The sequence below is a fragment of the Ooceraea biroi genome, chromosome 9 (genome assembly GCF_003672135.1).
Source record: "Ooceraea biroi isolate clonal line C1 chromosome 9, Obir_v5.4, whole genome shotgun sequence".
NCBI classification, from domain to species: Eukaryota; Metazoa; Arthropoda; class Insecta; order Hymenoptera; family Formicidae; genus Ooceraea; species Ooceraea biroi.
Genome location: NC_039514.1, coordinates 14,128,457 through 14,155,665, shown reverse-complemented (window position 1 = coordinate 14,155,665; position 27,209 = coordinate 14,128,457). Strand labels below are relative to the sequence as shown.

Here is a 27,209-nt window from a genome sequence, read left to right as displayed (position 1 = left end):
AGGTACGCAAAAATTGCTTTTGTTTTTACATAATCTCCATATTCTTTTTTAATCTTAGAATTGGCATAAGTATTTTGAGAGACATACATTTATTGTTTCTTATTGTTTATAGACTCGTATAGAGATTTGTAGAACGGATTTACGAAAAAGTAATACAAAATATAGTTATAAACAATAACGGTAATTATAAGAGAATTTTTCATTCGCACGAACAGCTATGATAACATGATTTATGAGAGAATGTTATTCATGAAGAGAGAACACTTCGTTCTCTCTTATTACTCTAAATAAAAGATAGAGATTTCTTTCTATGTATTAAGATTTAATATTATTTTAATTATAAGATTTAATTAAATTAAAACAACTTAAGGTTCTTCGCGTCTTCTGCACAATTATTTTAATCGATGATATACTTTGTTCACTAATCTATTTCGTTTTATGTCGTGCATGTGTATATAGATGTCCCGTTCCTCAAGATTCACTATAATTTTTATGTAAATGAAAGAATGATCGTAGGAAGATTCTTTCATCATTTTAAAATGTATTCCAACAATACAATGTAACCATATTTGACAATATTTGAACAAATTGCAAAATTAGGACATTTTATTATTTCAAACTAAGTGTAGTATTTAAACGTCGATTCTGAATTCTTAGCAGGCAAGAATCGTATCTCGTACGGATACAACTTAAAATAACCATACTAATAAATAGATTAATATTTGCTATCTCCTGAACATGATTTAATAGAATTTTCGTTATGCACATTATGCTATAAAACCAAAGTTGAGGAAAGAGGCAGCGAGCAAGTGAAACGTACGATATATATATTTTGTGTGATAATAGATATTTAACGTGAGATATATAAATCTATGTGAAACAATACTAACATTGGCACTTTTACTAATAACATTAATAATCGGATGTCATTATTGATTCGGACAATGAATATTGCAATATCAAAACTTAGATGCCGGACAAAGAGAGAGGAGATAAAGACGGAACAGTTCAATTGTTCAAACTTGATAAACTGATTCTTTTTGTTTGTTCTTAGCTCTATATTCGTACATGACGCATTAACGCGTTGGACGAAGTTTTAACTGACCAACATCCAAAGTCTATCGGTATAGTGCCATTAACGTGCTTTTGCTACAAATATATAGTGATATCGACGAGCTCGCTTAACTTCATTCATTGGTCCCTCATTCTTAATCGCACTTTATAAATCGCAGATTATCGCAATTTCATCTAGAGAGTTTCGCTTATTTACATTCATTAAAAACTTCATGTCTAGCCACATTATCTATCGAATAAATATGTATTTCTCATCGTATGTTGTTTTGGGAGTTGAAAAATGATGTAAATACTTGGTATAAAATAAAATTCTTAAATCTAAAAAACAATATTAATATTACATATGTATGAATATATTATAAATAACGAATTATATGTGTAAAGTGTGTGATGTCTTAACATTCAAATGCAATATCTGTTCTGATTACAGTGTCAGGATCATCGACTATAAAAAAAGTCCACGCTTGCACTAATTATAATCGCTCTTTGTTTAATGCCGATAATTTGCATTAAAATAAATCTTGAAACTTGGCGTCCTCTTATCTCACTGTATAATACCGAATCGTTTTAGAATGTGATGCGTTTTACAGGTCAGAATATCTTCGCGCACAAATGTATATTAAATTCAAATAAATAAAATATTCTACAAAGAGATAGACCAAGACCAATCTAAAGTCTATAACTTACACATTATCTCTCCTCCTGCATTAGTCAATTATTATATAATGCACTTTACACAATATTATCAAGGTTATTATGGAAATAACAATTTTAAAATACGCTTTATCATGTGGCAATGAATATAAATAACCAGCATAAGATACGGACGTTATAAATTGTTATAATGCACACATTATAAAACATAATCATAAGAACTTCACGAATGTAACGTATGATCATAATTGCATAGCTTTATCACATTCTTAATGTGTATGTTTTGTTTAAAAAAATTATTACAAGATTATATTCTCAGAGTTAGACGGGAAAATGCATGGAAGCATGATTTTTATCATGCATAAACTCTGTCTTTTGTTTCATTAATACTTCCATTATATCTACATGTTTAATTAGCATGTAGAAACTATACAAGAGTCATATATCATTGATGTATTCCGTATATATTAAAATAAAAACTTGGAGAACGTACTATAAAAAAGTAAAGAAGATAACGTCTATGTGAAACAGTTACAAGCGGCATTATAATGTAAATGCTGTAGTTTCCTGCGATTTCATCCTCAGATATATACTCGAGCGCGCGCGCGCGCGCGCGTGTGTCTACATGTGTATGCATATATTTTATGCTTATGTAATATATATGTATGCATATACATATTTTTTTATATAAAATATTATTACATGATAAATTCATATGAAACGCAACCAAGTATTGAAATAGAAATTCCACTGACTCTTATAAAGTATATATATTTAACATCAATGTTTTACACCTATTCGATGAAACGCACATCTCTTATCAGTGGCGACCTTTTTTCGATCGCTTTCGTTTCTTTTTCTTCGTGGACGCGACAGTAATGTTCGGGTTTGTTTTAGCGGACGTAACGTTTTCGGTCACGTCGGTTGTGTCATGAGAATCTATTTTCTCCTCCACGGTACCTGCATCAACGGTACTTGTATCTTGTCCCGTAATATCCTCGCTTTCGCTCTCGGCATCACTCGCGCCGGTGCCGGTTATGCTCTCCACGTCGTCCTCCGCATTGCTCAATTCCAAAGATATAATTTTTTCTCTCAAAGTTTCCACCTAATTGCAGAAACATATACATTTCAATTAGTCAATCGTTAATTTTGCGCATTGTACTCTGGCATTGTATCTATATGCATCGTGTAACAAATGCATCGTAAGATAACGCAATCGAAAATTTCTACAAAGATTGCAACGACAGTTTAAAGCTTTCGACGTATCTTATCTTTACCGTATTTCTAAATATAATAAAGAAAGCACATTCAATATAAGACAATACAAACGGTTAATCGTTAATCGTTTACGTATTACGTGCAAAAAGCTCTAATTTGAAATATGTGAGTAATGTATAAAAGTCAAATTACCGATATAGTTGGAAGAGAAAGTTGTTAGTAAGATCAGTAGAAGTAACATTCAAAGTTCAAGATGGTGCATAACGTTTCATCGACGTAAGCGATGGAGTCTTGAAACAATAAACGAAACAATTGAACAAACAAAACATCATATGAATAGCGTGAAAGCGCAAGTTAAAAGAAATCCATATACTCATAGAGTATAATGTTTTCTGTAATATACATATATATACATATAAGACAATTTTACAAAATCGTACAACGTTGTGTGACAGTTGATTTCATTTTTAGTGTTGTGCTCAATTATTTTCCGTCTACGTGAATCGATATCTAATAATCTCTTTAATCGAATCGGCTGTTACAGGTGTTAATGTGTCATAAGCTTACGAGCAAAATGTATGCCATTTAGCGTTAAAATGACCCATCTGTATACCATAAATTAAAAAAAAAGGGTATCAGAATTCAAGTGCAGTGCTCCAGAGATGAACTGATCGTCACAGTCGTGATGGTTTGCAGTTGTGCCCGCTCTTTTGTACCCCGCATCAATAAAATAAATGCGTATTGATACTTTAACAACACTGATGCAAGTTTTAGCAGTATAATACCTGACGCTCAATGAGCTTCTCGACGTATTCGACAGTTCGTACACGACGTTCGCCCGTTACTTCGTCTAGGTATTCCTCGGTACGCCGAGTGACCTTCTCATCCACTACTTTCTCGGATTCGCGTATCTCTTTAGGGGGGCCCACTTTACTGCGCACAGCGAGCTTAGGAAAATCTGCACTAGACGGCCGTAACGTAGTAAACTAAGGTAGCAAAAGACAGACAAATGGGAACCGTTGTAGTAACACGATAACTTCGCTCAATGAATGCTGAGTTAGTTCAGGCGAGCACAAGATAGCGATTAGTATACGATCGGGTTAAACACACAGCTTTGAGATGGTCAAGCTCTCTCTCTCTCTCTCTCTCTCTCTTGCAGATTAATCATATCTTTAGTGAGGATTCTTCTTTGTATATGTTAGATTAAAGTAAAAATTATTTTTAGAAAATTTAACTTCGAATATCTGCAAATGCTTACTTCGACCGCCTTCTCTTGATCGGAAGTGGGATCGGTGGATTCAGCAAGTTCCGCGGTACCGCGTGTATCTTCAGCTTTGTTAGTATCCATTATTTCGCTCATCTTTTTAATCACCATTTGTGCCTGAAGTGCATCCTACAAGTGGAAAAAAATACGTATGAGTATATATATATATGCATAATAATTACATACATGCACATAATAATTTCCATGTACCTGCTCAAGAGATTTAAGACGCGCTTGTCGCCAAGCTGCACGCTTTTCTGCTCTAAGCGCTCGCTGTTCGGCCGGACTTAAAAGATGTTCTTCATCTTCATCCGATATAAGGCCCTATTGAAAAACAAATGAAAAGAAAAAAACTCCAATTGTAATTTTGAATTGCGAATAAAATATAACTTATAATTTAGTTATATAAGTTATGTAAAATTTATGTAAAATGTGATAGAGAACTAAAACACACACACACACACACCACCCACGCATATATTCTCACTTTTTCCCTCCCTGTTGCTTAAATGTATTAGTATTTTCTTATAATGCTACTTAAGAATTGATGCAAAAACTGCTAAGACATGATTAACATTAAAAAAATATAGTTTATTGAAATAATACCTCTTGTATTAATCGTTCTTTCAAACGACGTTCCGCTTTTGCTGTCCTCACGCTGCTGGGAACATTCTGGATAAGAGGGATCGAAGTTCGCGAGCTCAGTCGGCTACTGGAAGGTAACGAGCATGCATACTGACGAATGATATATACATATGCTATAAACGTAATATTTATTTAAAAAAAAATACAAAAAGCAACACAAAAACAGTGCTGTTCACATTATTGATATTGCAGAGATTTGCAGATGAGTGTATGAATGCGTTCTTCTATTCTAATGCCGATGAAACCAAGATTGTCAATGAGCTACCAAGTTATAAAACCTAGGTGTGAATGTACAGTATACAGTGTAAAAGCATATAAAGCGGCTGTGGATTTATTGTCCGTAGACTCACTGGTGGCGGGAAATAAAAGTGCAAGTAAATTAAATGCATTGTATTATCAAATGCGTTGCATGTATGCGTGCGAAAAACATAATTATACAATAATCACTGGATATTTTAGTGAGATTTCGAAATAAGTCTTCTTAATATTTTTCTTAATATCCATTATTATCTCTCTTAAGAAGACAAATCAAAAATCTCATTTAAATAGTCATAATCAAATATGTGATTTAATATTCCATTCAATATTATGGAACACATGCACGTATAGTCGCAGAGAATTGATTTTATCCTAGAGATAAACACAAGTGAATACATTACTAAGCGTAATTGTACACGTAAATCTTATTGCAAAACGTAGTGTATTTTTCTATATATAGATTGTGAATCAGTCAACATGTGTATATATAAATATATATTTATATTTATATTGGATATATATAGCCAATATAAATATAATATTAATATAACAATTTGTTTTTAATTTCGAAAGCTGCCTGACATAGTACGTTTTAGTTAACGCAATCTAACAAGTAATTAAACTATTCTCGATTTAATTCTTACATAATACTTGCGTATATTTAATATAATTGTTTATTTTCGTACTTATTCGTATTAAACGTCATTTATATTAAACGTAAATAGGTGCTCCCGCTTGACACACGCAAACTGTATATTGCAGCTTGCACGATTCTCAAAATAGGAATAATTTAAACGTGAAGGGTGAGGCTTACTTAGGTCGTCCATTATCCTGATCATCTATCATCGTGTCCAAATCTTCGAGACCTTCGTTTTCGTCAAGTTGCGCCCATGACTTGAGCTCGTCTCGCGTCAATGTTGCTATCTTTTTTTCTGCAACACATAAGTACATCTTTTTATCAGTATCAAATTAAAACAAATTACATAATTTAAAACAAAGATAGATTGATATATTCTATTGTAAGCGCCACAGCTTACCTTCCTCTTGTCTCATTTTTTCTACCTCATCCTGACTTAGAAAACTAAATATTTTATCTGTAACATACATATACGATTTTTGAATCGATCGAGCGATGTATTTTAAATATGAAATATATGAATAATAAATGTATTCTCACCTGATTTAGGCGATGGTTTCATATGTTCTTCCATGGCACTCTCAAATAACTTCTTTTTATCGCTGACTGACATTTTTGTCAACGGTGGCGTCGGAGATGAAGTTGGAGATTGCTGTTAGTACAAATATATCATCATACAAATAATCAACAAATAATTATCAATACGTAAACGGGAAATAAAAAAATGTGCATTAATATATAATAATTATTTAATTTGCAAAAGGTACGTTGCATTTATCCTATATGCTATGAATATATTTCTGCATTTCATGAGATATCCAATGTAAGTGAATATATATGTTAGTTAGACATGCTCTTCTGAAACCCACCTCAACCCGATTCCCATCAACAGAGCGTGCTATCTGTCGCTTGTTAAAGGAAGCCGAAGTGTCTCCCCAGCATTCGGGAGCAGTTAGAGGCGTCGGGGGAAGTGGGAAACGTGCAGGTACAGGTGTTTCATAGGACGTGACTCGCGAAGGGTAAGTAAATGTTTCCTGCAACGGCTGAATCGGTTGTTCTTCGGTCACCGTGGGCTCGTCACGGTACGGATAATCTGAACGTTTTTTTAAATTCGTTGGCAAATCAGCAAATGTGATACTGCGCTTTGGCAAAGATTTCTTTTTCGGAGAGGGCAAGGTATGCATGGAAGTACTGCAACGTTCAATATGCGCTGCTCTAGCGGGAGTAGGGATTGTGGACGATTTTGACAAGGAAAAATCCTTCGACGTTCCAGATGTCTCATTCGTCCTCGACTGGGTAAATAACATGGAAAATTGTATTAGTTAAACGACATCATTCATGTGAAACGCTATGTCGAGCAAAATAAATCAAAGTAGTTTTCCATACAGTGATTGATTACATGCGAAGCGACCACATACAACTATTTAATTACTATAAAATCATAACACAATGCACATATACAGAGTGTTTCACACTACTACCGCGCTGACTTATAAGAACTCCTTTATCATATTGCAAAGAAAGCGCTATTAATATTTCTTTTTTTGGACATAATAATAGCGAAGATGTCTATTGCTTATGAATAATAAATTATAACAGAAAAATGCTCAGAAATGCTTAGTGTAACATCGAATAACAAAATTAAACGATACATGTATCAATAATCGAAGCATTAAATTAGTCTGCTTAAAGTCTCATAAACGTACTTTAAAACAGATTTATTTCGAATGCTACATGTCATACAAAATCTATATAGGATCTTAAATAAGAATTTCGTACTTATTTACCCGATCGCCTGTGTTCTTTGCGATCATATATACATACGTTCAATAGTATGTCTCTCGGTTGTACTATTATTGCAATGGATCATGCAATTTCATTGCGCATAATTTACTTTGTAAACATATGATCGGTACATTAAATCCTCTCATTTTATAAAGTTACCCTATATTTGTACCCTATCCATCGTATATACGTATCGATGTAGTAGTGGAGACTGTCACGTATCTCGCGAATATCCTGAGACACTTGGTAAGTTCTGTCTCATCGTATTATCCTGCGGCCATCGGTTAAATTGTATTACATACCCTGTAGAATAATTCAGTGTGGATCATTTTACTTTGTTCCCAATCACACACTCGTCAGTGAACATTGAAGAAACGTTCACACCATCCAAGTAAGGATTTTGCCAGAATGTTGTAAGAAATTTTACTTTTTCTCGAGTTACATCAGATTTATATAAATATAGATAACAATAATTGTTAAAGTTTAAAAAACATTTTACAAAGTTAATATGAAAGAACAAAAAGGGATATTATTGATATATGAATTTGTTCACCAATATAGAATCTTAATATATTTGTTTTCATTAAATGAAAAAAAAATTGGTTCCATGAAAATTATTCCACGATGAACAGTCTCCTCTACTGTAATATATTATATGAAATAACGTAGTAAACTGGCTTTAAGTGAAACAACGTTACAGGAAAATAATATCCTCCAATTATATTCTTCCTATCTAGATATAGTTATGAAAAATCTTCATCTTAATATATATTTCACAACAAGGATAACTATAACCACTTTCAGAAAAATTCTGTGCATAGGCGGATTATCTTAAAAACGTCCAAATTTCATCCCTATACCAATTAACTGGAACTTTAACATTAACATCATTTAGATACTTTAGTAATTATCTTATTTGATAGTTTGTAGTAATATATAAACATCTGGTCCATCATATAGTTATTATATAAACATATAATACTTATAGAAAATATATAGATACATTGTGTGATTTAAATTTCAATAATGATATGGCTTAATTATAGTACTGAATGTACTTAATTCCGAGATCTTATTAGCTCATAAACTAAGACAAAGGCCAATACTCAAAATGCTCACATTAATGTTACAATTCTTAACAGATTGAGATATTTCTCCTTGTCAGGATTTGCATAAAATACACGACACAATAACTGTATTCTTTAAAATGACATCGCCGATACATATAATTTATATTAATATCCTTTTTCAAAGGAATCCATCTTAATAAACTGCAATTATTTAAATGTCTAAACAATTCTAATTTAAAATTACAAATTTCTAACAGAGTTCCTAACACATAGTTAGTAAACATGTGTTAAGCAATTATGAATTACAAGAGTAGGAATTGGAGTAACTGATTGTCGTAAAACTGTAATTATGGAACATAACACGTTTACGTGTCAAAACATTTAATGTGGAAAATAAAAAAGAGAAAGATTAACATCCAAAAACTTTTCTAAAAGATAAAAGAAGGAATAAGAATTGTTTAAAAATCAGAATACAAGAATAATTTCGACAATGCATTTCCTTCCGATTCAGTAAAGATCAAACCAACCGCGTTTGTCTCAATATTATTATAAAAATGACAATCTGCAATCGAAAGAAAATGCAAAATGTTGTGATGCTCGTTATATACATATATAATTATAAACTAATGATTATTAAACTTGTGCATCGAATAAGTAATAACAAGACGCTTTGTGCGTTTCTTTTTAAATCAACAATGATGTTTAGATGATATTTCAACGAGGAAATATATAATGTATGTGTATGCGTATGATATATACACATATCATTCATATGTATATACTCTATTTCAGAACTATAGTCTAATTCTTTGTGATATAATACAATGCATTACTCAAATCGATTTAATATTTACTCATATTTTAACAGCAAGGTATAAAACACAATCATCGAATTTTTTTTATAGATCTATCGTAAGGAATATCATTTATAATAGACAGAATATTGTTTTTTTACAAATACATTAATTACTAAGAGAAATTATTTTATTTAAGAAATTTATAAATATTAATAAAGAATCTCCTGTTTGAAAAATTTTGTACTTTTTTAAATTAAACTAATGTACACAAAACGATATTTATAATTAGAATATTCTTGTATAAAGTGACAAATCCTTAAATAAATCGAAATGTTTTTCATTGCTCTCTTAAATTTGTTGCACCAAAAATATTATTAATTACGGATATTACGAATCATAAATCGTCTATTTTTAGTTATCATTCATTCAGTAGCCGAGAAAAATCATAATGGTTAATCGAAAGTAACTATTGTAGCAATAGCTATTGTAGCATTGTTTAATCTGTAGCAATCATATTTTATATGATTGTCGCGCATTAGCAAATTCACAAACAAGGATGAAGATCAACGAATGATAAAGATAAACAAATGATACTAAAAGAATCTCATTAATTATATTTCTTTACTATGATTTTTATCTATCTATCACAGAAATATTTCCCTTGTTATCCGACATCTATAAACAAAAGATGTTGCATGTATATGTGTGTATATATACGTATATATATTTATATTTCTAATTGGTGGGATACCACACACCTGGTGATCACTAGGTGATCTAGAATTCCCATCCCGGTTTTATCAAAGCAAAAAATTAATTACAGACTCAACCCAGCCATCAGTGTGTTCTCAATAATACTTAATGTTATAATGGCAGTATTAGTAACGAATGGAGTAACAATAGCTATGCTGTATAACACCTGCAGACATGTAAAAACGCAATAATCCATGATTACATCGCGAGTTAATGCCACGTACTCTTAGAGAACGTTTTATAGCACAGTCCTGTGGAATCAGAGGCATGGACGCAGACACAAGGAAAATGAGTAGAAAGATGAACGACTCACTCCTGTTAGAGGGCAGCCAAAGTAGCATTATCATCTTCCACTGTCTGTAAACATGTGAAATATCTCTTGTTTTGGCGCTCAGGAGAGCATGCGACGCTAAAGACATCGACAACTGTACATTTCATGCGCCATTTAATGAGATCTTGATGAAATCATGTAATAAATCATATATTTATGATGACGATGAGAATATTTACGAATAGTCTCATGAAATTTGCTTTTTATAAGGTTTTTATTGCGAACACACGTAGAAAAGATAAATAATTCTTTTAATATCTAAAACTTTCGGAATATTAAACCATTTTTAATCAAAGCAAGGTCGGAGAACGTTTTAGTTTAAATAAAATATTCAAACTGCTAATAAATGTTCATAACGTTATCCTTTTATCAAAAGAATTAATTATTTATAATAATAAAAAATATCTTTGACAATGAAATGGATAATTTGGATAATTAATTTTATACAAAATGCAATACATTTTTAAATTTACTTAAGATATTAACAAACTTTCTTTCTTTTTTTCTCTCTCTGCCTCTCTCTTTTTCATTTTTGAATTTTCATATTTCATGCGAAAATTCATGTTCACGCGTATAAGAATGTATAGTGAGTATGATTATAACTTTGACTATAGGACGTACACGTATGAGTTAATCGAATTAAGATGCTCTATACGAAAGCATTAGTTGATATCTAATTTAACTATATTCGGTTGAGTGTTTTGGCTTTGCAGAAAATTGTTTTATAACGACAAAAATTCTGTACATTAATCGAGAGAAAAACCTTTTCTAAGAACTCTTAATTTTCATGTAATGAGACACATACACACAAAATAAACGTGTCATATGTAATATCCGTGCTAAGAGCCATGCGAAGCGTGCGAAAAAAAGGCAGTGCCAGTAGAAAAATAACGGTGCACGTATTATTGATTCATTAATGGCTGAGCAATAAGTTTATTACAATCAAAATTATCACATGCAATATTTAAAAAAATTATTATAAATGTTTTCAGTGCTTTATATGTGTTTATAAAATGGAGGATACTATGACTTTGTCCGTACCCCGAATTAAAATATAAATGCATCTTAAAAACGAATAAAAATGCAGAAATTTGTACGAAATAAGTTAATGAAAAAAAGAATGATACTGAATAGTTTTCGCTAAGGAAAAATTAGTCTCCGATTGATCAATTGCTAACTGATGGAAGTGACAACAGTTTGGGATAAATCTACGTATGCTAGATATACAAATTATACATATTAACTACTCTCAAGTCAGTTAAACTTTGAAAAATGCCAAATATAAAATAATTTAAGAGAGAAATCATTAATGCAGTACTTACATTGGGATTTTGTGTTGCTAACGTATGTTTACTCATGACAATGGTGGTAGTTTTGAGATCCTTGGTACCCCCGGGTGACTTTGGTGGTACAACCATGTCGACAGGACTATTCGATTTGCTCACTAGTGATTCTGCTGCTCGTACAACGTCCAATACCTATATCAAGGCAAAATTAGACAACGTAGATAAAAATTAAGTTATGCAATTACTTTCAAGTTTAAAAAATTAAAAAACATATTAAGGTAAATGTGCGTAAATTAGATAGATAAATATAGACCGTTGTAAAGAATTTAATCTCTTGTAGAACAAATCTATTTTGTTCTAATGGATTCTAAAAATTTTAATTTGAATTTAAATCAAGAGATTAAATTCTTTATAACGGTGACAAAACATGATCCTTTACACAGAAAGCAATTTGCATACTAAAATGGTATACCGATTCGAAAGATATCACGTAGGAATTTAATGAGAACAAATACTCACTTTTTCGGGTGTAGATTTCTCCCTTTGCTCTACGAGCGCTCGTTCTCGTTCCTCCTGTTCCCAAGCAACGAGCTCAGCCTTCATCTCTTGCTCTTGCCTGAGGATCGCAGCTTCCTCGTCGTCTCGATCTAAGCTAGACACGCTTTGCGACGAGGACTTGGTACCGTCTGCGGCCGGATCCCTAGACTCGTGAGACTCTTCCGCTTCCTTGGGATCTCCGTCAGACATCGGCAATATTGGTTCCATTTCACTTTTATCATAACCCTTACACACAACTAAGGTAATCGTATTCCCTGAGCACCGAAGTATATTGACAGCTTCTTGATGCGTCGCACCTAATAACGATGTACCATTGACTTCCAGTAGCCTCATACCAACCTGGTACAAATACACAGACGTGAATAAATTATTATAATTTAATGAATTTTATTAGTAATAAAAAATTATAATAATAAATATATAATAATCAAAATGAGGAAATAAATGAACGTAGTGTATTTACCTTGAGTCGTCCATCTCTTTTCGCTGCACCACCCGAATTAATTTTTGATATAAAAACGCCCTCATCAGAATGATCAAGCGGATTGCCCTTCTGCCCTCTTCGTCCGCCCTTAATATGCATACCAAGCTTCTCACCAGCTTCTTTCGTTATCACTAATTCCTAGAACAAGTTATATGGATTCTCGTTATAGAATAGCTCATCATTTCTTTATTTTAGAATCAAAACTATAAATTATTATTATTATTATTATTTAATTTAATCGCAATAAAAAAATTATCTGAAGAAAAACACTTTTTATTCGACCTGAATGGCAATGTATTTAATTCAAAACAATGTACACGACGTTTCGACCATTGGTTTTGGTCCTCCTCAGGTGGCAATAATTAACACTTTCGATAGATATGACAATAGTGGTAACATAAAGTCATTATCTATAAACTAAAGATGATGATCATTACAATGACACATAAATTAAATTAAAGGTATACAAAATAAAAAATAACAAAAAATAAGAATTAAAAAACTTACATGTTACAAATATATCAATCATATTATGATGTTAATAAAAGTAGGTTCAGGAAGAAAAGATCTTCCGAAAAGCAAGTCAGTGAATCATGAAAACAGACAATAAAATGCCAGTCTGTTTATGTGATTCTAACAATGTTGTAAATATCTGGTAAGTTGTCAGTGTCAGTTTGAAGCTTAATAGATCTATTATATTTTTTGATAAGGAACATTTCTGCAATCTCTCTCTTTCTTCTATGTTTTTCATGATGTAAAATCTCTGGTATTGAAAAAATTATCCTTTGTTTCATGTTAAATGCAATGTAGGTATGACAGATTGCTTAATCGTAATTATAATTAACTGGCAATCACTTATGTACCTTAACCATATTTAAACTTACACATACAGGCAAGTCATAGAGAAATATAATGTTAAAAATATGTATTACAGGATTGTAAAAAAGTGAACATTATAAGATCTCAAGAGCAGACCAATCTGAAATAAAGTTTCTTATTCAGCGCTTAATAGTAGTATTAATTAAGTATGGCGTGACACGAAGCACAAAAAAGCACCTGAATGTAAAATAATAAATCTTTCTCGAAATCGGCATAAGCAAAAGCGAGTCATTCGTGATAGTGAAGTTCCGCAGCCTTGGTGTAGGGATAAAGCAATAATAAGAACATAAAATGAGATCGGGGTCCAATGCATCGAGTACTTACTGTCACAGGGATGTACTCTATTTCGACCAGCTTGTGGGAGAAATTATACAAAAAAAAAAACTGCATTAGGTAAGGAAATAATCGTACACAGAAGCACCGAGTGCCATTGAATGCAACTAACAAGCATTCCTTGAGGACGTTAAGAAGACAGAGCACGAAGAAGAAAAAACACTTTCGAAAGTAACTCACTTATTAAGTGAAGTGCTTAAAGTTCTAAGCAGTTCACGTGTTATCTAAAATACAGTCTCTCAAACGTGTGCATATATATATTTACGAAAAGAATTGTGAATGGTCTAAAGACTGTAATTGTCTTGCTAATTGTGTTGCATTTTGAGCACAAATATTTGATAAAAAAAATTATATATATTGCTGCATATTTTAAGAAATACACAATCGTATCATTATATTATCATTTAAGAATAATCTGGTGACAAAAAGAATGCATATATGTGTCGTCTTGTAACGTATCATTGCATAAAGTATACCTAACTCATAGATTTAGAGCTCTATGTAAGCGTTGCTAGTCTAAACAGCAGTTCGATAGCAATCATTTCGAGAAAATGTATCATTTTACCTGATAATTTTCTGGAAGCGGGTCATGTTGAATGGTAAGCACGATCTGATCTCCTGGTCTTAAAAGCTCCATTACTGCTTCCTGATGAGTAGCCTTCGTCACGTCCGTACCGTTTACCTTTAATATCCTATCACCCATTCTCAATTTTCCAGACTTGGCTGCTATGCCACCAGGAACAACCTAAATTTGCAAAAATGCATATATATATTCACCTAATAATAAATAGCATTGCAATTTTATCATTAAATAAGATCAAAGACTTACGTGTGATATAAAAATTCCTGGTTCTTTCGCACCAAACGGTGTACACGAGTGATCGGTACCACCTATGATACTGAATCCCAAAGAACCTTCTTTCACGAGAACAACATCCTAAACATCGATTATTATATTAATTATAAATCATATTGGTCGTAAAGGCATAAGTATATATATATATATATATATATTCCAAAAAGATTTTAATTTGATGAGGTGCTGAGGATAACAAATGGAACAGGAAGATTATCAGGAGGCAAAAGATAGCACGAGAAGCCGCAATAGACACTTTGACATAGATTTTGTCGAAATAAAACCGAGACAACGATAAGAGACAGCGAGAGGAAAAGTTTTTACAGAATTCAAGACTACGTGTTGGCGGTATATGTATTTGGTGCTTGTCTAACTAAAGCAGACACATACCTCGATAATAAGTGGTTGCACCAACTGGTTGTCGGTCACTCTAGTTACGACGGTCTCGGTGAGGGTGCTCTTTGTGATGCTCTCGGTAACTTTGCCGAGTGTGGTGGGGGCCGGAGGAAAACTAACATCTCCAGGCAAAGTCTCTGGCTGCTTTATCGTGACTGTCACAATGGGGCCCTGATTGGAGTCTGGCGAAGGCGAGGATTTTGGAGGTCGAAGGAAATGAGCGGGGATCATAGCTTGAAATTCCTCGTTGGTGATTGGCTTCGGTACCTGTATGTCCTCCTGCGGGGACGCCGGTCTAGGCTCGGAAGTCGCAGTTGCGGAACCAGCGTTACTCGTGGGCGTGGTACTCGTCTGCGAGACGCTGTGCCTTGGTGCTGGCTGCGGATGCGCCTGATTAATTACCGGACCGGGACTTGTCGACGGAACGGTCTTCTGCATGTTTCCCGTTTCGGTTACGCCGTTCATTTTCGGCGTGTCGTTAGCGATATCGGAATCTGCGGGTAACGACGAAGGAGATGGTGGCGTTTTCGAGGTAGGACTTGGTGACAAAGCTTTATCGGCATCCATAGACCGACGGTATCCACCATATCCAGGTCTGTTCGCCATGTAACTGTTAGCACTGTACAGACCCGTGTAAGGTTTCGGTGTCCCTATGACGCGTGGCGATTTCTCGGAAGGAGTCACGACGGTGGCAGGATTTGCTTGAGAAAATGGTATTTCCCGCTCGACTACTAATCGAACGAATCTTTCCAAGCCAGTGAGTAAAGCTACCGCTTGTTCGTGCTTCGCTCCTCTCATATCTGCTCCATTAATCTGCAAGTTACAGAAATGATCTAACATATGCAAGTATCAATTGGTATCAAAATATCAAAATTAATTAATAAAAGAATAAAAAATATAAAAATAACAAAAATTCTATTATTTGACATAAATCTAACATTAAATAAAAATACTCACGGATATTACTTTGTCACCAACTAACAATTTCCCGTCTTTCTGGGCAACTCCACCGTCCGTAATTCTCGAAATAAATATCGCCTGAAAATGTTGATAATGCAATTAACCTTTGATGATCAAAAGTCAAAAATATCAGGAAATAACGAGGTTTATTATAAAAATATTTACGTCGTTGTTATCCTTAAATGGCGGTGAACCTTCTCCACCGGCGATGCTGAATCCCAATCCATTCTGATCTCGAATCAACGTCGTATGAAAAAGTACGGACACTATGGGCTCACTGTTCGCTTTTATAGCGGTTATAGGCTCGGGAATCTTTTTCGTCTGCAATAACAGATTAAATTCAAATTATTATCGTACATTTGCTCATCGAAAAGCTATTTATCATTTTTAGAAGATATGTAGACACGAACGTGTTACCTTCACACTTTCATGAGGCAAAGATGTGTCGCCATTTTCTAAAGTGTGTGACAACGCTGTAGATGAGACGTAGGACGTTGCACTTGGTGCTCTACTTGTGCTCAAGCTGGAGCACACGGAATCTTTTCTCGTCGACGTCTGAGAATGATTAAAATAAAGCACAATTAACGTTAATCTAGCTTCTAAAATGGGAAGGATATGCGATATTCAGAAAATATTTTATACCTCGTACGGTGGGATTATCCTTGTGACTTCTCTTATGACAACCAACACGAGGACACGTCCGCATGCTTTCAATACTTCCACGGCAGCGTAATGTTCTACATTCACAACTGATATTCCATTCACAGATATTACTTTATCTCCTACCCTCAGACCAGCCAAGTCTGCAGGTCCACCTAAAAATGTATGTAATAATTTGTTGAGAGGCATTAAATGAATCAAAGAACACGAACTTGTCATCAGACAGGGTCACGCTTTCAGTACAATTATTCATTTGCAAAGAAATGTTTACCTTCGGTAACTTTTGAAATAAAAATGCCTTCGTCATCGCCTTTGAAAGGCGTCGATCCGAAACCGCCAGCTATCGACAGCCCTAGTCCGCTACCTGCCGTCCTCTCTATGTGAATTTCATATTGCTCCTCTCGTATTTCCACTGCTGGTTCAATGTCGGACGTTGCATCTGAAATAACAAATTAATGATGTTAATGCGTTTAATAAATACACTGATGTACCATATAACATCTTCACACACATATAATACACATCATACCCTTTGAGGTTCGCTTTTTTTTAACAAAACATTTGTATTTTCTAGGCATTATATCAAGCTACTTTTACACCAGCGTTTCGTTTACATGAAAAACATTATGCCACATATAACACAAGAGATACACTGTTGCTCGATCCCCTAACGGATATACATTGAGACACATTGATAACGAGATTAGAGATAAGGTAGGTGGAGTAAGAGATATATCTTATCACGTTTCCCTCTCTACTATGAGTAATAAATTCCAATGATTCAAAAAATTGCGCGCGGTTCGGTCAAACTATTCCGCGAAATATCCCGTCATAAGTTTCTAGTAAACGTTTCTATATATCATACGATAAAAATTTTCTGCGAAATTACTACTACTATCGACGATAAAAATAAAGATAAATGAACTGAATTAACTTGAAACATAGTATGAACAGACACGTAATATAATTATATTTAATTAATATTATATAAAAATTTAATTAATATTATTAATATTTAATTAATTAATAATTGAGTTATAACACAAATGCAATTATTAAACATATAATTTTTAAATTTACCTTGATTGTGTGTGTCGTATGTTTCCGTAGGTTCTACTTGCGGTGGAACAGGTGCAGGAGGCTCATCAGCTTTCTTCATAAGCACCTACGAAGCATTACACATCTTTTATAGTTAAGTATATACGTGTACATAAATATATATTTTCTTATTCGTCAAATAGCACACGAAATATGTCTGTGCAATACCTGTGCAATAATGGAGGCAACTTTCTCTTTATCAACCGCCGTATTGATGCGTTTATTTTTCAGATGATGCGGAGTGTCTCTACGCTGAAGTTTATTGGGCTTATCGGGATCGGAAGCGTCTTCCTTACTTCCGTCCTCTGCGATGTCGAATTCAACGTGCTTCTCTTCAGTTTCGAACACCTCTTCCTCTTCTTTCTCTTTCAATTCCGAAACAGAATTTTCAGCTCTCGCGTTCTGCAAACGGAAAAACGAAATGAATAAACGCCGTTAATTTAAAAATGAAAAAAATCTTAGAAATACGTAATCATTAGAATTAATAATATACAGCTTATGACGTGCAAATGCGCTTATACAGCCACAGATGGTTTAATCAATAAGCATTTTAACATACCGAGAGTCTGCACATCAAATATAAGATAATTGCTTACGTAATTACTAAATAAATTAGAATAAAGCAACATGCCATGAATTACTTACTGCGTGATGCTCTGCGGCATACTGAACAGCAGGAATATTGTCTGCCTCTTTAGATTGAACATCCGTGCTGTCTGGTTCGACGGCAGACGTTGATAGCTTACGATCATCTTGTACAGTATATTCCACATGTCCCTCTTGCTCAGAGACAGATTGCGGCATGTCTATAGAATTTACCGGCATTTCTGATTCGGCTTTATCTAATCCAAATGTTTGAGAAACATCCTGACAAAAGTTTGAATCAGATTATCTTACAGAATAATGTGAGACAACGTCCGTCGCGCAAGGAACGTTCAGAATTACGGATAAGAAATGAAGAAGAGCGTATAATTGGAATGTTTTTGGGCATAATTTTTGGGCTACTTGGGTAATTTGTCGAGAGCAAGTTGATCGTAAGACTTACCTGCTCATCCGTAGAGCCCGACCGACTATCGCTTTTCCCCTTACTAAATAACTTGTGTGCCTTAGCTTTCAATTCCTTTGGATGCGGCGTGTTTTGACGTACGAAAAGAGTCTAGTTGCGGAAATAAAGTAAAACAGAACAGATAACCAAAAGTATTGTAAAAAGCTGCCTAATGAAGAGACGCCAGATGTAAACGTACCTCCTTGTCGATCTCCGGCGGCTCATCCGTGAATTTCACCGAGTGCGTACGCGATGCTTCTCTCTCCTGCCAGCCTTCGTCATCGCTACTTGCCAACTCACGCATTTCGCACCCTGGAATATTTCTCATACCGACCAGCATTCCCAATCTACTTGAATCTAAAGAAAAAAAAAGTAGTGCTAGCTTGTGAAATCGTTAAGTGTACGCCTATAAATATATGTAAAAGCAAAATAATCAGATCGCGTTTGTCACTATTAGGATTGCATTCTTTCCGGTTCAATTTGGAATATATTTTACTAAAGAGAAATAATTTAACGACGCTAACCATCAGGATGGAATTCCAATTGTGGCAGAAGGAAACACGTCAATACTTCCTGTCCAGTTTCCTCGTCGACGTCCGTTTGAAACGTCAGCATTGGTTGCGCCTGATTTTCGCTCAACCATACCGCCTTTAGATTCAGATTAATTAAAGAGTATGGTAAATAATGTAACCTGTATGAGAAAAAACAAATCGAACGTATAATTACTCATTCGACACCAATAAGATGATGAATAAGCGCATATTTTAAGACGATTACGAAAACTGCATACCTATTGCCAGATACATCCAGGACATGCAGGGCATTACATTGCCCTACTTCAGCTGGAAGATATTGTAATTTATTGTCTCTTAAGGACAGTACACCCAACTTTTTCAGGTTTCCTAGAAAATCAAAGAAACAAGAAGATTCAGATGTCAGTTATGTGTTACACTTCATACATTTATTTTCATGTTTATAATAAAATATTTATAATATTTATAATAAAAATTTATAATAAAAATTTATAATATTATATTTATATTTATAATAAAATTATTTATAATAAAAATTTATAATAATTTATAATACAGAAATTATATTTTTTAAATCATCTTACCAATTTCTAACGGTAAAGATTGCAGGCTATTCCTATCAACATTTAAATTATTTAAATTGTGAAGATTGCCTAGAGATATTGGCAGCTCTAAAAGAAAATTCTCCGTAAGAATTAACTCTTGCAAATTCTCGCACCTAAAACACGTAAGACGCAAGGGTATTTTTATTTATAATCGATAATTCCTCGTTCCTCATCAATTAATGTAATAAACGTTTATATTCCGCTTACTCACTTTCCTATAGCTGGATTTAAAGTAGAAAGTCTATTTTGATCTACTTTGAGTATAGTTAGCTTCCTCAGTTCACCAAGTCCGTCGGGTAAGTTTTCGATAACGTTCTGTGATAAATGTAAGTCTGTCAATGATTCGAGACCACCAATCTCGTTAGGAAGATCTTCTAAACGATTTTCCGAAACATCTAAGCACGCTAGTGTTTTGAGATCGCCTATTTGACGTGGCAAGTGTTGCAGCTGATTATGATCAAGCCACAATTCCTGTAGCGCTGGTAATCTTCCGATATGTGCAGGCTATTAAAAAGAAATAAAATATCATTTAGTTTTATTGATTAATTAAAATGCAATTGCCGAAGAGACATTAGACATAAATAATAGCATATAAACATTTATAAAATTTTAGTTTATTAAAATCTTGTGTATGGATTTAGACTTTATGCGAAATCTGTATTTATAGACCATTTCCACTAAGAAATATTAATAGAGCAATAAAAAAAGCTCTGTATAAAAAAAACTGAAAGAGAAATATTTTTCGTTTAAACAGAATCGTTCGTTTCGTTCGCTCATGTTGTTGATTCCGCAATAAGAAAATCAAAATACTTACTAATTCCTCGATCTCATTATCACCGAGATCCAGTCGTTCAAGTTTGGAAAGCTGGGAGAGCGATTCAGGCAAAGATTTGAGCAAATTTTCTCTTAATTCCAGTGACTGTAACGCCTCCAAACTATAAAAGAATATATGTTTCCAACAATTTAAAAATTAATGATGGAAATTATATATCAATATTTGTATCGCGTACATTCTCTCTCTCTCTCTCTCTCTCTGTGTGTGTGTGTGTTTAAGATTTATTTCTTGATATTACCTTCCAAAATCAGGTGGCAAGTTCGTAAGGGACATATCATTAAGCCCAAGTACAGTTAGATTTCTCAGTTGTACAAATCCTGCTGGAAGGCTAAAAATAAGAACAGATGGAAATTCATATCGTTTCGGATGAATGGACGTTATCTAAAAATAAATCGTCGAATATCGCAAAATAATGCAGTATAAACTGATACTCAAAAATAGAAGAAAGATCAGAATAATTGAGTAACCTTGGAATAGGATTGCTGCTGAAATCCGCCACCTGTAGCGCCCGTAAATTCTTGATGTCATCAGGAATGTGTTCTATATCTGTAAAATAAGACAGGGGACGTTGTCTGATAAGCAACTCTCTTCCGATATTACTCGAGAAATATCATTAAGCATTTCGATCATTACCTTTATATAAGAGAATTATACAAATCTTTTTGTACAAGAAAATGCTCGAGCAGTTTAGAATCGAGTGGTTTAGAATATTTTCATGAAATGCGCATTTCTTCAGAGGAAAATCAGTTTTGATATACTACACATTTTTCAATTTTCATTATATCCAGCGTATTTCAATGCTGTTGAAAAAAGTGGGGAACTGCTCGGCTCGTTTATCTACGCGTCTCGCTTTATGGTCGTCCAAATAGTCCGACATACGCGAGAGTCAAATGACATTCACGAGAGGAAATTACAACAAAGCGTGATTCCGCTGGAAAAAAATACAACAGCTTCTCTGTCGCGAATTTTTTTCATGATGCAAAACCATGATAATCGCTATGGAATAGTATTTCGATAAAAATTTTCAGAATAAAAACATTTTATCATTGAATTTCAGAGATTCAAAAAGCAAATAATTTCGACAATTATTTTCTTTTTTCGAATTGTTATGGAATTGTAATGGAACAATTACAAATGTAAAAAGATTATTATCACAGAGATACACGATTTTATTTTGCCAAACTAAATATCATTAAAATGTTTAATTGTGAGAAAAATAATTAATGAAAACATTAGTTCATTAATTCTTTAACAATTAACTCGTTTCTTTTAATATTTTATTAATAAAATATCAAAATTTGAACATGAATTCCTAAAAGGATGTCAGGCTGAGTGTTTCAACTGAGATAAATTTACGTTAAAAAGGGAGAACGGTCGATCCCACAGAAACAGAATCCATGGATGAATGGACATGCGAGATGGTCCCGAGTCTGATACGTGCACACATATTACTTTCTTTTTCTATCCAAGTACCGTCAATTTTCAGCAACCACGGTATCGCGGCTAGTCGACGGCCCCTTTTAATACAACCGCAATAAACATTATAAATAGCACCAAACCCTTGCTCTTTGTAATTTATCTTGGATAACGAGAGACCATTACCTTTATTGCGCGTTTGTTTATTGCGAGTTAAAAGAATTGTGATGCAAAAGGTGTGGTTTTAGTGCTACAAATGCTTTAAAACACTTTCTATTCCTTTTCCTCTTTCAAATAAAAATAAGGAGTGTTCTAAAGCATCTGGAGCATCAACCAGATCGCAGTAAAAGACAAAAAGAAGGCTCGCGCGTGATTCGCGTCTAAATTACTGCGAAGGACATTACAGCATTAGATAACTCTTGAGAGAAGCTTTATTATCTTTATTTAATATTTAATCCTAGTCTGAAGGCAGTCGACAGGTAACTCCTTCGATTTGGTAACTATCAAGATAGTTATAATAAATCTGGGAAATTGTAAATCAGTATGCTATCAACCGTAAAAGGATAATCTACTCGCAACGATATATATCTCGATCAAGAATCTCTTCATTCGAGACCTGTCGCGATTGCGCAATCCACTCATCTGCGCGTTCGAACGCCGGAGTTAAGCCTCGTGTCCACGATGCTAGAAATCGGTCCGAGAAAAAGTTTACTTTAGAATTAGAACTCGGATAGTGGGCATTAGCGACTCGGATGCAAATCTCGGATGGAACTCTCGGACGCAAAAATGCATCACGTCGCATTTTTTCGTAACAGTTACTAGACTTTACTAGTTGTGTATTTATTTACTTACTGTTCCAGCATGGAACCACGCTATATCACGTCATATAAATGAAGGCTCAAATTTCTTTTTAGAATTTAATATTTTGATTCACTTTGGCTGTCATGTTAGCACACATGACAATTAGAATCGTAACTCGATTACAACGCTATCTATATTTGTCCAAGTGTAAACATTATTGTCGAGAACTCGGGCCGATTTCTAGCATCGTGGACGCAAGGCTTTATTTACATCGGCGTTACATCGCGCTCATTTTCTAGCGAGCGCGATTCCAGGTGAGTCAGTGCAAACGAATATATACGGATACTGTTGTGAACGGAATACGTAACATATTTCAACGCATAATAGATCGTAAATACCTACCGATAATAGTGTGCTCCGCGTAACACGAAACTCGGTACGCGACATCAAACTATTATGGAAGAACAATGTGTACATTGCGCGGATGATATAACACCGTACGCATTGCGTCGTGCTTAATCGCATCAAGTTGCAACAATTTTCGTCGTGCTTGAATCGTACGCGTTATAAGTGCAGATATTATGTATTTTAAGGATGAAACATTTTAAACGATGTGTGTGTGTGTGTGTTTTTATTCAAATAAAATTTTAACAAAACTAGAAAACTAAAGCGCAGGTGAATGTGTATAACACTTTATATAACGTATGTATTTTTATCGATACTTTTTTAAATGATGTTACGTATGTTCGATTTCAACTTTTGTAACATTAGCGTCATTAAAATTTGTTTAACCAATATCAAAGAAAAAGTATCTCATATTTGTTGTATATTTGTTAATTTATTCATTGCATCAAATGTTATTGATCCTGCTTATTTGCGATTAATATTCTACGCGCATCAAATGGATATCAAGCTATCAGACAGAATTTTAAGTCATGGTGCACAGGTATTATAGCGCGCATAGCTGAGGTATGGCGAGATTGATGCAATTTCACGTGATAGACATCGATAACATGATACGTGAATTAATCGAGTGCACTAATGCTGTTCGATGCGCACACGCATCATATTTAAAGACACCTCTATGATATTTAAAAATATCTTTTCATTTATACTGTTTTTTCTAATATTATATCATTCGTTATCTTTTAATATTAAAAAGCAAAAATATACCTCTCGCGCGTGTTATTGTGTCATCGTACTACATTATATCATGCATACATAACGTAAGAATGCTATCGTGCGCTGCTGTCGATAAACTGTTGTGTTTTCTCGGTCAACCAATCATCGACAGCATTAATCTAACATGAAAATCTTCCTCAGAGTTCTCCGAGGTTCATGCATAACATATTCGTTATGAAAATATACCATAAATATCTCAGATTCTCCACGTATTCTATAACTATTCTGTAACCATCATTCTACACAAAATACGGAGATACGTTTCGCTCCTTTCATACACACGTACACACACCCACACCCACACTCCCACACACGCAGGAAATTGAAATGAACTTTTTATCTATTTTCCTTATGTGGTTGTTTACAACTCCTCTGCTCCAGCACACGCATGCACGCACACAGTGAGTACACAACTGACATTTCTACCCGGCGTGACCCAAAAAATGTTAACACGCCGAGTTTTAATTCTTTGAAGCACAGGATTTTACAACAAAACAAAATGCCCAGTTGCACAGAAATTTTATTTGTATAAAATGTGATAAAATAGTTTTATTTTAATTATTTGGAATACAAAATTACACAAACTAATAAAAGCAAAAATAATTGACATCTAACATCTGTGTATGTGTGTGTTAATAGAATCTCTAACTATATTAAATAGGTAAGATAAACCTGAATAAACCTCTGTGCTTCTAGTAATTTCACGATTTAAAGGTGGTATGAATAACGTCCCACCATGCACATAAAATTCAAGCGCTAAAAAAGCGGGACATTTTCCATAGCACTATGCTTCAAAGAGTTAAATAAATAGTTCCAAAGGAATTTCATTGCTATCCGTTTATTCTCTTTGAAATGCGATGCATTGCAACAGGTAGGATGACAAAAGGAAAAAAATATCCCGCAGGCAGAAATTTATGATAGGCGCCAGTGACAGGCGGGGCGGCACGCACGGCATGACACGACACGACAGAGCGCAGCGCAGCTCGGCTCGGCTCGGCTCAGCTCGGCGCGGTGCGGTGCGGTGCGGCGTCGGTAGCACGGTGACGCGCTACGGTAGACGCAACCATGGGAGGAAGCGAAAGAAAATACACCGTTATATACCGTTTCGTTAGCGCTCATCGACGGCCGTATCGAATTTTCAGAGTACGATGATTCGAGATTTCCTCGAAATAGCTTTATCCTCGCGACGGAACGATAATTGTTCGTCTAATTGAATCCTTCCCGGCGATAGATCGGCCTCTCGCACGCGCAAAATTACCCGAGACGCTCCCTCGCCTTTCTCCTCTCCAGGCAACTCCGTCACCGGTCGTCCATCATCCGAGGCCGAATCCTCGGAGGAGGAAAAGGAACGTTGCAATAATGAGGGGAAAAAACAAGATATCGAGATATGTACGAGAACTCGCTAACGAGATCATTACGACAATTAATTGCAATTAAACCCGAGCTGTCGGACGACACGTACACCGATATACGGGCAATCTCACGTGTAAATCAAGCAACACGCATCGTCAAACGTGTATCTATCAGTTCAAGATCATACACAGAGATACGGAGATTCTCACCGTTTCTGGACACGTCCAGCTCCACGAGATTCTCGAAATTCTGGATGTCCGGCGGCAAATGATGTATCTCATTGTCACTCAAGCCGAGTTTCCGTAGCCTCTGAAGTCGAAAGAAATTCTGAAAAACGGAGACGAAATCGAAAATTGATAAAGATTCAGAATTGAATACGGTACGAAACGAAATGGAGAAAAGTACTGGGAAACGTTTCCATCGAGTTGTACGGGATGTACTTCGATCTCTTCGTCGCACCGTAACGTGGCGAAACTACGTTACGGATACAATGGTACGGGCGAGCGAGAGAGAACAAGGTACACGAAGACGGAGGAGGCTACAGGGAAGATACAGAATAGAAAACTGGTGCAGCACCAATGCGGTGCGGTGTGTTTACTTACTTTCGGCAAATCGCGAATGTGATTCGCGTCGAGCAGGAGCTCCTCCAGACTCCGCGAGTATCGCAGGACATCGTCGGGGACGCACGGCAGTGAGCAGTGACGCTTGTCAACGTATTCCACCTGCCTGTTACACCCTTTAAAAATCGGAATGCAGCGGAACATGATACACTATTCACTGTCGATCACGTTGAAACAGCACCGAACATAATTATCCCGTAGATAAAACGTACGCGCGCACCGCTATTTGCACATACTTCCATCCGACGACGAAAGAACGCACGATTTCACGCCCTACTCGGCTTTAAACTCGCGTTCTCGGCCTATGGTTCGTGATCTGACGTCATCACGTCGACGAACCACCGATCACGTTGCTCGCGTTGTTCTAACAGCACGCGAATGAACCACGAGCGAGTGCGACACATACGGGAGTACGGTGCAGCATTCTGATCGTGTCGCCAGCTACCTTGGGACACCTGCACACAGGACGCGGCAACGCGGTGGCCAATCACCGTCCAGCTTTTCTCAAGTATCGTCAGAAAAGCAGGCGCAAGTCCTTCGCGTTATCGTTTTTCGCATCGTTTCGATCGGTTTGAATTAAATGTTCGAGTTACTCAAAAGTCAACGTAAAGAAGAAAAACCTTGGAGATTTAAAGGTTACGTGTGTATCTAGCGCGAGAGAGTTTTCCTTGAAAACCTGACTTTACGATTCGATCACATGCCAGTGCGATGTTTCTCGATAAGTCAAACTAGTTTTTATCGACTGGAATTACGTTTCATGAATCAATGTTAGATGAATTAATCGAAAAAAATAATTCAATCGACGTAACAAATAATTTGGTAT

General features: G+C 34.9%; 1 protein-coding gene and 1 long non-coding RNA gene across 10 annotated transcripts; both read right to left on the bottom strand.

Moving 5' to 3' along the window:
• Positions 1-30: 30 nt before the first annotated feature.
• On the bottom strand, positions 31-27,134 carry LOC105275969 (protein lap4). 9 transcript variants are annotated; one of them, XR_893321.3, is made up of 36 exons: positions 26,369-26,530; positions 25,976-26,093; positions 21,482-21,560; positions 21,253-21,342; positions 20,994-21,114; positions 20,391-20,683; positions 20,159-20,292; positions 19,832-19,943; positions 19,566-19,732; positions 19,241-19,398; positions 19,042-19,152; positions 18,642-18,863; positions 18,165-18,398; positions 17,979-18,063; positions 17,170-17,337; positions 16,881-17,053; positions 16,656-16,793; positions 16,404-16,559; positions 16,236-16,316; positions 15,273-16,091; positions 14,856-14,963; positions 14,592-14,771; positions 14,018-14,047; positions 12,794-12,952; positions 12,292-12,669; positions 11,809-11,964; positions 6,620-7,042; positions 6,291-6,402; positions 6,151-6,207; positions 5,928-6,045; positions 4,817-4,922; positions 4,421-4,534; positions 4,205-4,339; positions 3,732-3,932; positions 3,139-3,236; positions 2,731-2,833 (listed from the first exon to the last, which is right to left on the bottom strand). XR_893321.3 is itself a non-coding variant. In XM_011333208.3 (35 exons), exons 1-35 carry the CDS (start codon positions 26,528-26,530, stop codon positions 2,549-2,551), a joined length of 6,183 nt encoding a protein of 2,060 aa, XP_011331510.2. In that variant the 3' UTR covers positions 31-2,548. The 9 variants fall into 9 exon arrangements, 7 of the variants coding, with proteins under 7 accessions (XP_011331510.2, XP_011331515.2, XP_011331512.2 ...); XM_011333208.3 differs by lacking the exon at positions 3,139-3,236 and having other exon boundaries at positions 31-2,833; XM_011333213.3 differs by lacking the exon at positions 3,139-3,236 and having other exon boundaries at positions 31-2,833; positions 15,546-16,091.
• LOC105275968 lies at positions 13,091-14,010 on the bottom strand. Its single transcript, XR_893320.1, has 2 exons — positions 13,322-14,010; positions 13,091-13,231 (listed from the first exon to the last, which is right to left on the bottom strand). It is a non-coding gene; the product is annotated as an uncharacterized LOC105275968 (long non-coding RNA).
• Positions 27,135-27,209: the final 75 nt, after the last annotated feature.

Bases quoted from the DNA above. Each gene is read 5' to 3' on its own strand.
- LOC105275969 (XM_011333208.3), bottom strand. From the start codon at position 26,530: ATGTTCCGCTGCATTCCGATTTTTAAAGGGTGTAACAGGCAGGTGGAA. The intron at 6,046-6,150 runs GTAAGCTGTGGC...TATGTGTTGCAG, and splicing joins AAAAATGAGACAAGAGGAAG to AAAAAAAGATAGCAACATTG. The intron at 3,933-4,204 runs GTAAGCATTTGC...TTGCTACCTTAG, and splicing joins ATCAAGAGAAGGCGGTCGAA to TTTACTACGTTACGGCCGTC.